Genomic DNA, 12,257 nt, shown 5'->3' with positions numbered 1-12,257 from the left:
GTGCAAACTCCCGGTATTACGACAGCGGCCTCCTATACATTTACTGACCCCTAAGCTAAACGTGAAGCATATTTATCTGGCACCTTTATACTCCAGTTGATTCAAAGTCAATTGGCAGCCGTTCTGACAATCCACTATTTCGGATTATTAATGAAACATGGATCATAGATCGAGGCCGAGGGAAATCACCTAAATTATGACCTGTATCTGTCATAATACGTCGAGAAAAATAAATCATAGAGAAACATTTACGTCCATCCGCGACATTTACCGCACTTCACTTGTTGTAAATCGACTCTTCGACACAACAGATCATCGCACATACATACATTCCATTCGGTTATATAAACGACGATTAATGAGCAGTGGGGCCGGGGCTAGGGATAATAGCTGTGACCCAGATCGGTCGGACTACGGCAGCCTGGGTGTCTGAGAACCCATACACGGGATAAAAGGAAATAGTTATAAAAGTATCTCGCTCTCTGCACGAAGCAATGATTCTACGACGTTTTGTGAGGGTAATGACTTAGTAAGAATAGCCAGGTCATAATGCAGCAAGTTCGGATGTTTATAGTAGAGCCATAGATAACATGAATCATGATAACATGATTCATGTTATCTTTGGTAGAGCATATTCAACATTCGGCCGATTAAATACGCTGAAGTTACCAAACGTACTTGAGTTGAAGAAAATGCATGCTTCTCCGCAGTGCAACTGCATGATCTGTTGTTGCCTTAAGAACTTGTAGTTGAAAATGAAATTGTCTCAAAGTAACGAGCTTTTATGAAAACGAACTTATCATGCAAAGCTGCTAAAAATAATACCAGGAAAGAATACCCAGCGCAGCGCCGAGTTATCAATCGGTCCAGGCCCGTGCGCAGCTGGGTGCGTCTGAGACCCCGCGGACCCTGCTGGAGGTCAGGGGTTCCTCACCTTGGAGATGAGGCTGGCCCGGTACGCCGCCAGCGCCTTCAGGTACTCCTTCTTGGCGTTCTCAGTCTTCTTCTTATAGACCTGGAACGAGAGAAGGAGGGCAAAGTTAGGACCTGCGAGCTAAGGGTATCAGGCGTCACTTCAATCTACTGTCCTTCGGTCACTGTCAATCGATTCACAGGGACACCTTTTCCAGGGCTCATCTCCTTATAACGGAACACTGCAGCGTGATCGCAGGACATGAGATGGCCCCTTATCTACGACATTCAGTATGCAATTTATGTTTATCACTGGTCGAAAACCGAAGACATTGGGCTTGAGCACGCTAATAGCAGTGCTACAGGCTTGCAACGCCAAGCAGTTTCAAGAACGCCAGCTTCGTACAGTATTGACAAGCTCATTCAGCCGGAAACAAGTCCGTATTTTCTGAATCGCCTACGAAACACGAGTCGCCCAGCATGTAATTACGACCGTAATTTGTGCCGGGACTCATAACCCCCAATTACTGTCGTAACTCGGGCGTGAGCTCCACGACGGCCCAACCTCCGGGAAACCACGGACCCGCGGAGTCGACGAGCTAACTCGAGCAGGCGGAAGTAGTTAGCGCAGCTCTCGCAGCACCTCAGCGCCGCGCCGCGGACCATGACGGAACTATAAAATCCTCCACCGACCGCTACATAGCGCTGGCCATAACGGATGCTCGTCCAACCGAACACGAGCGGTTTCACGGCTAAAAGCCGGAAACGTACGGTCGAAAGCAATTAGCTGAAATACGACTGCTTGGAAGAGGCAAGTCGAGTTAAACCGGTTCATTCTCCAGGATTTTCCTCCGAACAGGTTACTAGTCAAGATGTCGTCTTTTTACCTGCATGCTGCAACCGATTTAGGTAGGCAGTAGGCACAATATGAATGACTCAGTTTTACTGGTTCAGTTGTCTGCCTACCGGCACAATGGCATGGGTTTGGGTAGAGTCCTTGGCCTTTTCGATGACGCTATGCCAAAGCTTCCGTCAAAACAAGGCGGTCTGGCTTGTTTGTGAGTTTCAAGTAAAACAACATATCTGTGTTCGTGTTTCATTTTAAATGAACCACGAAAAATACAGCCGATGTTTTTCGGTCGTCAATGACAAACTTTACACAACTCAGCCACAATCCCACCACGGCGAAGAAGGCAATGAAACGGACATTATCATTCACATTCAACATCGGCCAACAATAGACTTCACAACAACACTGACAAAAAGGGCCTTCACAGAGCGCAGGAAAAATATTGACGTCTACTTTCACTTCCATTCTTCAGGCACTTATCTTGTAGACTGACAGCGGCAGACAGTTTTATTAGACTTTACACAACAGGCCGAGGATTAAAAGAAAGCGGATTTTGACGGTTCTTTTTGCCGACTACGTCCAGAGAATTCAGGAGCTGTTCAGTCCTCGTGCTCGGCGCAATACATCACAGGGAACAGTCGACCAAAACGAAATCCAAAGGACGCTGCCGGCAAAACAGGCAGAGCGCGAGTCGAGAAAACATCATCATAAAAGGAAATCTATATTCCGTTCGATGGCATATCACAGCCAAAATCCAAATGACAGGGTAAGAACAGCCAGTCATTTCACAAATGGATGATAAGGCATACTCGTAAGCTGTAATAAAGCCAAGGTTTTCAAAACATAATATCAGAGGTCACAAATCATATGGCCGCGGCAGATGACTGACAGGCTAACCACCTTGACCGTCGTGACAGACCGACCAATGGGTCACAGACCCTCAGACCAATTTCACAGACAGCAGAGTCGCCGCCTCCGACAGCAATGAGGCGCTCAAAACATGCCGCCGACAGGACACAACTGCCACAGCGGGCGAACACTTCGACTGCAGAAAGCGGCCACGGACCGCGATGGACGGTCCACGCCCCGCAGCACCGTGCATTCTGCAAGCGCTGTTCAGCTATTTCGCCAGGGCAAGTCACATTTTCTTCGCCATTTGTTTGTCTGCATTCAAGTTATTGCCATAGGTATAAGTCTAATTTTACTTTCGTTTATTTTCATTCCGCTGGGACCACTGGTGGTCTGTCGAGTGCACTGTTGGTCCACCGGGACTACCGACCAAGACGTCACCGAGCACAGAGTGTGGATGGGAGGGAAGGGAGAAGAGCGGAGCGGATAGAGGACGAGAGAGCAGAAGTCGGGGACGGTCGACCGTCGATAAAGCAGAACTCGGGGCGGGTCGACCGTCGATCAATCTCTCCTGATTGACAGTTTTGTCAGAGGCTAATCCAATGAGCACTCGTGGCCTCTGCCGGCCCCAAACGGCGTCCACACGGGCCGCGCCGCGTGGACAAAACACACGGAGCCCACATCTCTCGATCCATCAGTGGCCGGTCGAGCGACCCAATTAGCTGGCAATTCGCACACTAATATATCCCCGCGGGAGCCGCGCCGTCCGCCGACAAGAAATCATTTCTACGCCTGGTATTTGCCTGGCTCTGTTATTACAGCCCGGAAAGTGCCTGTAAATAATTCCACGGAAAAGGCATCAGCCGTGCCACTGAGTAATATCGCGTCCAATTACAACTTTCACCGGCCCGTGTGCTATTTATTGAGGCGTGGTCTCCGACGAGAATGCAGCGAGGCAATACGTTTCCCATGTGAGCGGCAATCTGCGTCCAGTACACGCATCAGCGGAGCGGATTGTACGGCCGGGGCACCGACCAGCCAGATTCAACAAACCGAGATGAGCCTGACCGTCCACAAGAGCTCAGTGTCTGCCCGTGTCTGCGAGAGCTGCAGACTGTCGCTATCCATACAGTCTTGTCTAAGATGCCCCAATCCGTTGATGTCGCTGGCAGGGTTGTGCTCGACTCAAAAAAATTTGCCGACTCGACTCATCATTCAACCTCAGAAAGCCCTGACTCAACTCTGACTCAAACAAGGAGCTGATTTTTTCCCTTGACTCGACTCATGACTCAAGCGGCTCAATGAAAATATGAGTCGACTCAAACTTGACTCAAATTTTTGTTGAGTCAAGTGAGTTGACTCAAAATTGACTCAGATAAAAAAAGCTCTTGAGCGGGGGGAGGGGGGTGAAAAAGTCCGGCAACAGGGTCAGGGAAGCGGGGGTGGGGAATGAAAAGCTTGTTTCTGGAAAGTTGAGTCAGCTGACTCATGTTCCTAAATGTTTGACTCAACTCAATGTCAAAAGTTATTTTACTGACTCAACTCTGACTCAACTCAACGCCTTAATATTTTTATCCGACTCAACTCTGACTCAACTCAACAGCTCAAAAATTTATCCGACTCGACTCAAATCTGACTCATTTGAGTCAGAGTTGAGTCAAATTTTTGACTCGACTCATGAGTCAAGCACAACCCTGGTCGCTGGTTTAGATAGACTCTTAGATCGGGAGAGTCACCGTCAGGCCAGCAGAATGTGACTACGATATGCCGACGGCGAGCAGTCTTTCAGAAGTTATCCCCGTCGATGCTGAGATAAGGCATAGCCGGTGTTTTTATCACATCCACCGAGCGAGCCGGAGTCCGGGGAACCCAATAATGTCCATCGAGGAGCGCTCTATACCGCGCTCTTCGGGACCGATCGCAACATTTATTAGTTCTTCCATTTCCAATCAAATCCCCAAAGTAGCCAACAGCAGTCAGCTGGAAACAGGCTATAATGTTTCATAGCCTCTGGGATTTACCATTCGATACAGAACTTATTCCAGCGCTGATATACGGACCGGATGGCCGGTCACTGGTTATGTATTGCGTACAGTACTACAGTAGTTACTGTTCAGTTGTTCAGTAGTTCCCCAACTGTGTACCCTAGACGACGAACTAGCCCACGAGCCAGCGCCACTCAACGCTGCCGTGACTGCGACCATACCAGCACCGGCTGCAATGTCGGCTATGGGTACAATTCATATCGTGCTGCGACCGGAATGACGTGAATGGCCTCCGGCTGAATTACGAGTACACGGAACCAGCCCATTGTTGCAGAGCGTTATGTAAATCCGGCCATGGAGCACGGCGGTCCTCGGACACCACTTAAAATGTCAATTTCAATGTAAACATTGACTGCTAAATGATAAATAACACGTAACTCCGGCCATGGCTTTTTTTTAGCTGCCACTAAGCATCATCAGTAACTCAACCATAACCAGCACTAGCACCTGCAGACCATAACGCCAACAGTAACACCATGGCCACCAACAGCGGCCCACCAGGTACTCACATTCTTATCGTCCGTGTTAAGCGCGTCCCACATGGAGGCCACGATCTTGCTGACCTCGCCGAAGCTAGCGTTCGGGTTCTGGCCCTTGATGGCAGCCTGGGTGTCCCGGAAGAAGAGCGCGTACGCCGACACCGGCCTGGAGGGAGCGAGAACAGTCAGAATGGGGCAGGGGACAGTCAGAACGGGACAGAGAGCGGAACACGAGTCGAGCGGAAACACGCAGGATTCATGCGGATGCCCGGATACGGAAAGTGGTGCCGTTTGCTGACAAAGTACACAGCAGATGACACGGAGGCTTTCAGAGTGACGGCGATCCCGGACATATTAGCCCTGTGCCGTCCGGGTGACCCAGATGGTTAGCGGACGGCCCGCTCAGCGATACCAAAGGTGACGTGGGCAGGGATAACTCTACGCCAGCGAAAGGCCATATTTCACGAACATCAACAGACTCCATGATTCACTAGCTGATGCAAACTTGCAAGTTGGAGGAAGATCAATTTATTGCAGACTTTGCTAAGCGAAAGCAAAATAAACATGCAAATGGGTATTGCTTCCATAATCGTCAACTGATGAAGCATAGCAACCATGTACGCATGGCTTATCTTTTGCTGAAATCAGTAGGGGAAGAGAAACATAAACACGCAGCATAAATGTTTGACGGTCTTAAATAGCTAAGTAAACCAGGTCACTTCAAACTCTAGCTCGTTTCGACATCGCTATTGAAGCCTGCTCTGGTAACACAGTCAACTGTTGCGGCTAATGGCCGGTAAGTGAATGCGGCGGGAGCACGACCTATCGCCGGCCCCACTGGCAGTCGCTCTTTGACGGCCGGTCGCCCAGATACCGACTGCCATTAACCCCCGAACACGCCAGAAAAACGGCTCGGCCCCGTGCAACATTCCCAATAACTCGTCATGTCGTAAACAGGCCATCAGCCACTAACTGGGACACGGCCAAATCAAATCAGAGAGAGGTGCAAGGAAAGCGGCCGGAAGGCGCGCTCGCCGCTTCTCACGGGAGCTGGTCGGCGCCACCCGGGCGCAGCGCTGCTGTGGTGTCTCTGGTTTGCTGTGGTCCTGAGATAAGTGAGGTAGGGTGTCTTTGCTGACGACTGACAAGGTGCAGAGCGGGCCGCAGGGGGACTTCATCGACTCTGCTGGGAGCCAGTCCGCCATCCTCCTTCCTCCGTGCCACAGACGATAAGGCGCCCAGGCTTTCCAGTGAGTTTCCTGCGACTGTCTGTCGAATTTATCACCACCGGCCTCGGTCCTGTTTTTCATGCCCCCATCCATGCAACCGGGGACGACCATTTGTTCTCTGACTGCCCGTTCATACATCATTCAATACGGGAGTCTCTCAGCCCTAAAACATCCAATATCAGCCCCTGCTCGACAAAAAAGATCGGCGAAATCCCGCACAGAAAGCAAAACTGCATCGTAAATAATCCAAAACACAATCGTGGCCGAATTGCGCGGACATCCCCCGTGGGTTGGCGGAGACCATTTCCATAATACGCTCGGTCGTGCCGGGCTGCGGTGAGTGGTGCGCAGACCGAACACATGCTGTCAGACAGCCATGGTACCGGCGACTGGAGCCTGCAGATGACCCTGCGTGGGATGTCGCGCAGTATCTCAAAAGGTGTTGGCAGACCCCAAACAGCTTCATACCGTTCACCGGCTCCGAGCGACTATGGCTAAGTGGCACCTCGCAATAAGGAGGCATACTCGTCGGCCCAATACTGTAGCTCGATATATTTCAATTGGATGGAGCTGGAGCCTGCTGTTTAATGGATCATGAAATGATTGAATTCCAGCTACAGTTACAAAGTAACAGAAAAAGTAAACGACATGATAGTGGCATTGATATCAGTCTAACCAATCCTAAAATATGAGAGAAAGCCGGACTAGTGGCCTCAGTCGCCGCTCCAAGGTCCTAGCAACTGAAAGAACGTTCTGAAAGGATCCAATCACAACGGCGCCGGACTTTCTGTATGCACTTGTTCAAACATAGCCACCGGAGCGCAGTTATTGGCTTCATCGGAAACATTCAAATAAATTCGCCGAATGCGGCGAGCCGGAAACGCCACATATCCGGCCACTTTGCCAACTCGGTGAAACTCCGTCTCCGGGCGGTTCGCGGCCAGTCGAGCGTGCGTCCTTGGGTGGCCGTAACGTCGTCGACCGTCGGCCGCGGTCCACTCGACGGTCCGACCGCGGTCCACCGGACCAACCCGGACCGGACCCCGTTCAATCGAGTCATTCACTAGCCGGATCAATGGGCAATACAGAGCTCCGCGCCCCGGTCCCCCGGGAGCAGCGAGGGAGATGGCCCGGCGAGCCCCAGCACCGGCCGAGTAGGGTCTGTCCCCGGCGCACCGGGGTACGGCGGGTATAAACAATCAGAATAAGCGGCCCATTTTACCCGATGACTCGTTTCCTTGCTAATAAGGATAGTGATTCAAGCTTAGGTCAGTATATTGTAGCTTAGTAGAAAGCTTAGGCTGAGGTCTAAATGGCGATGCTCTTATCATGTAATCTGTAGATCACGGAAAGGAAAAGAAATTATGAACGTATACCTTTAAGGCCTGAATATAAAGGGTCCATTAGATGATTCTTCGCTCTTTTGCGCTCTAAACATCAAAACTTACCGAGGAAAAGATTAAACCAAAGCACCAATCTATCTACGCCCACAGTCCCTGCATTTTTATGATAGCATCAAGAGATTCCCTCTTTAAATGACCATGGACTATTTTACAAAGGAACCAACCAACCGGTTATTTTAACGGCTATTAGGTAAAAAGATCCTAGCTATTACTAAGTACTTCTACCGACGCCCTGTCTAAAAGAGGACGGTTAGCCTCCCCCGCGACACGTCATCGCGCATCCGAGCGGAAACAACCGACATATGAGACGGAAAATTAAATAAGATTTCACTTTTTCGTTCCGCGACATTAATTCGACCCATAAAGCAGCGTCGCTCGCGCCCGGGGCCGGCGCGATCCCCGAAACTGTCCGCCCCGGGGGAAGGACAGGCAACGGAGGAAGGGCTGAGCACGGTACTCACTTCTGCGGCTCATTCGGGTCGCGTTTCTTCTTCTTGGTGGCCTTGGCCTTCTTGGGCGCCTTCAGGCTGACGGCAGGCATTGGTGCCGGCTCCGGCGAGCGTCGTTTGGTGCGGATCCACTGCGGACACAGAGACACACGGTCAAACGGACGGACGGCGGCGGGCACAGAGCGAAAGCACCAACAAACGACGCGATCGGGCTCCGGATGTGAGCGATGGCCTCGTGGTAACGTCACTGTGTCCTACAGCAGACAGCAAGTTGGCGGAGTGGGAGTGCCACCAGCACTGGCACCTCGGACCGCCTCACCTCTCGGCAGGCCGGTCCTCAATGGCAGGCAATGGTAGTTTGCTCACTAACCACAGGCACTTCCCGTCCACTTACGTCCCACACCGGCCTCTCGCGACAACCTCCCTCTTAGCACCCACCACGCTCCACCGCCGACCACCCACTACACCCTCTTAGCACCCAGCGCCCGCCACCCTCCACAGTCCGACAACCACGTGTTCACACCGGGAGCAAAGGTCTGTGCCCGCTCCATCGTCTGTATATCAAATGTCATAGCGGTACAAACAAAACCCATCGCTAACGTGTCCTTTCCAACGTTTATTCAATGAACGCAGAGTAAGAACAAAGGGCAGCATTCTGTAGTTAGTTAACGCCTGTTCACCTCGTCAGAGCATCAAAAATAGCACCGAGGAGGAATGCGGCCAGCACCGGCGGCATTATTCATAGTCCAGTTTGCCGAAGTGCCCACAATGGCTCACTGCTCAGAGCTAATTGTAGCTTGCATTGGTCCAACACAATGCGGCCGGCCCAACACGACCCGGGTGAACGCTGGCCAGCGTATTCATCAAACGGCTCACCGAACGGCACACTTGCTGACCATAAACAATACCCAGCAACTGGACATAGTTTTGGAGCGACGTCAGGTCCAGTTATGTGGCCAGTTTGACCTCAGATGGGACACAAAAACCGTCACCAATGACCCTGCGCGGGGGGAGGGGGCTGAATCACTCAGCCCCAGGCGCGTCCAACACACACGCACCGATCAGCGACCCCGTGTCAATCAATACCAAACACGTGTCGCGCAGCTGACGGGGCATCAGTCGATATATTCCATGACGTCACAAGCATGACATCATTCAGACTGAAGCCCGCCTGGGCCGGGACCACCAAGGGCAGGTCGTTAGCGAAGAGGCGAGCCTTTTGAGGTAAGCCTTTTCACCAACCAAAGGAGGTCGGATGGGTCCCGCACGGAGTCAGGCAAGACAAGGTGGGGGCAGCGCGTCAGGCGACATGAACCGAGCTGGGCTTCGGACAGACCGGCGTAACACTCTGACCAGCTTTTGGTCCTTACACAAGATACCCCAGCTCAAGGCTCTATAGCCCCAGTTGCAGCAAGAGCTAAGTCTAGCCAATCTGGTCATCGCAACATGAAATCCACAACGTGAACATTGAATAAGATCCGTCCTTTGACCCCAGAGCCAAATGACAAATCCCAGCCGGCGCAATCCAGCCCAGTTTACACAGGATACGCGCGCGTCACGAAAGGACACAGCGCGCCGCATTCAGCCCCGATTATGAAGCCGTGTGTGCTCGCGAGGCGTCAGTGATTAGCACGGTCGCGTGCGCCGCAGCCGCCCGTTTACCCGTAAGGCGGATATCCGCGATCACTTCCTTTCCGAGTCAACACAGAGCGGCGTGGCAACGGTGCTTTGATAGCCCGCCGGCAAACTAAGCGCTCCGAGTGTGCAGAGTGCGCCCGAGGAGCGCGCCGCCACACCGCCAACAATTCTGCGCAGACGCCAAAGGCAAATGTTGACCGGATGAGCGAGGCGGTCGAACATCGGCTAGATTAGCATGGACATGTGGACTTGTCCTGTGAATAGTTTCGATCGCTTGCATGTCGATCGCCTGTATGTCAAACTACTACATCTCTCCAACACTCACTATTGCCGATGATGATTGCTTTTATAATCAATCATTTAACGGAATGAAAAACGGCGACCGCGCCCCATACAAGATAACGAGATAAACTATTGGGTCCGACATAATTTATGAGAACCTTTCCCGATCGAATTGTCTGGTAATTTCGGACAGACACAAAAATTGTTCTTTGTTCCACTTTAGGAACAGCTGCCGATGCCATCACCTCCTGTTGATTTAGAACCGGTGTGACGGCCCACCCCGCCCACCGGATCCGTACCCGAGTCGCCCCGTCCACCGCGGGGGTTCGTACTCCCGCCCCGTACCGCCCCGCCCCGCCACGCAGGTGTGACTGAGCCAACCAAGCGCGACTGGGTGAGGAGAGTAAAGGGCTCGGCCCGGCAACCGGCCACGGGTCTGACATACCGAACTGTCATAGGGTCTGTTCCAGTCGCACTTCCTAACATCTCTAAACTCCAAGAAGAAAAAACACGGAACAAATAGTAGATTGCTTCCCTGTTCCAGTGGCAGCTCTAGCCCCTACAAAGCCAAGGAGGGCCCTGCTCCAACCTCCTCTATCTTGCCCTTGGAGGAGTTTTGAGGTGTTAGGAAGTGCGACTGAAACAGACCCATGGAGACCGTCAGGGACGCGGCAACTGTCACACTGACAGACTGTCACAGAAACTGTCACAGTCACTAAGCGGCTGACAGCTGTGACCGTCAGTGAATGTGACGCGCAGCTGTCACTCTGACAGTCACATGACTGTCACAGTCACCAAGCGGCTGTGACAGCTGTGACGGCCGCAGTGATGGTGACATATGAATCAGGCAGATCGATTGTGAAGGTTGATGCCGATCCACGACGTCGGCCATTTGCGGTAACGGTCATACCGCCCAACACATGTCATTTACATCGTATCAATAACATAGGCCATCAGCCCCCCAGAGTTAGTTATTGGAATTTCCGCCTTTGAAATTAAATTACTATCATTAACATTTTAGGTCTTAAATGAACATTGTTGAAAGGTGAATACCAGCCCGCTACATATAAAGCAAAGATGAAAAGAAAGGTAAAATGCATGGTATGAACTCAAGCATGTTTTACAAATGACGCATTTAAAAGTAAAATGAAACAGGTATGCTCTTACATAAGTGTGTACAAGTGAAACGGCCCGTTGGCATGTCAGTATGCAATATTCAGCGACCCCAGTGTCGGGTGAAGCATAGCAAGCACCGGTAGATCGATCGAGAATCGAATAAATCAAAGCCAACGTAAAAGGCACTCAGCCACCAATCGCAGCTACACGATCATTATATGGAAATGAGCCTGAACGAAACAAGGCAAGTATGATGATTTGGCCTATTCAATCGCTGTATTAATTCATACCCATTAAAATAAACACTAGTCCGATATGGCTCCTGAATGCTGATGTACATTTACCGACCACAAAACATTCGACTTCCGAAGAAACCGAGCTTGTAAACGGCCGCTGCACTGTTGTAGCTCAACATAATAGCACTGAGCCGCGGCCCTGGATGCAAATGTCCCGGTGCACGAACAAACAACGGAGGCTATTGCGTCAGCGCAACATGCCTCGGCAAGTGGAGGACACGTCCCGTCGTCGAGCGGCCGCCGACCGGGCCCGGCCGCCGACGCGACTGTCCTGTGAGCTCCAACATAAGGACGATCCTGCCGTTCGTCACGTTCGCCCACCCAGAGGTAGAACATAATGGCAACAGGATCTCAGGGTTTGCCTGGTTCAACAAATCGCTGTGATCATCGCAGGGAGTTTGCAAAAATGTATACTTACATGGTTTGGTGTCTACATGCCTTTCAATGGATGCTTCGTCATGCATGAGCTCTGTAGATTGAAACAAAGGGGACCCATCTTCGTAACCGGAAAGCGGTCTGCGATGCTTCAACTTACACGACATGCAAAGTAAAACCACAAGAACAAACGAGAAAGGGTGCAAAGAGGGTACAAGAGTGCACCGGAGAGAACACGGGTGCACGGGCTGAGTTGCACATTCGTGCACTGGTCGGACAGTGGGGACATTGGTGAACGGTGTGCACCGCATACCAAGCAGCTTTCGCTGTGGAG

The 12,257-nt window shown here is 51.5% G+C and overlaps 1 protein-coding gene across 1 annotated transcript in view; it reads right to left on the bottom strand.

Moving 5' to 3' along the window:
• The window catches only part of LOC122376222 (TOX high mobility group box family member 4-B-like), a gene marked incomplete at its 5' end in the record, with an annotated part of 31,636 nt that overhangs the window by 6,027 nt on the left and 13,352 nt on the right, over positions 1-12,257 (bottom strand). The window contains 3 exons of the mRNA XM_043356007.1: positions 935-1,015; positions 5,166-5,301; positions 8,229-8,347. Of these exons, the coding sequence (XP_043211942.1) occupies positions 935-1,015; positions 5,166-5,301; positions 8,229-8,347 (336 nt within the window). The remainder of the gene's footprint in view (positions 1-934; positions 1,016-5,165; positions 5,302-8,228; positions 8,348-12,257) is intronic.

The sequence above is a fragment of the Amphibalanus amphitrite genome, unplaced genomic scaffold, assembly GCF_019059575.1.
Source record: "Amphibalanus amphitrite isolate SeventyFive unplaced genomic scaffold, NRLGWU_Aamphi_draft 002058F_arrow, whole genome shotgun sequence".
In the NCBI taxonomy this organism is placed as follows: Eukaryota; Metazoa; Arthropoda; class Thecostraca; order Balanomorpha; family Balanidae; genus Amphibalanus; species Amphibalanus amphitrite.
Note: the sequence above shows the minus strand (reverse complement) of the source record. Positions and strands in the feature narration are given on the sequence as shown.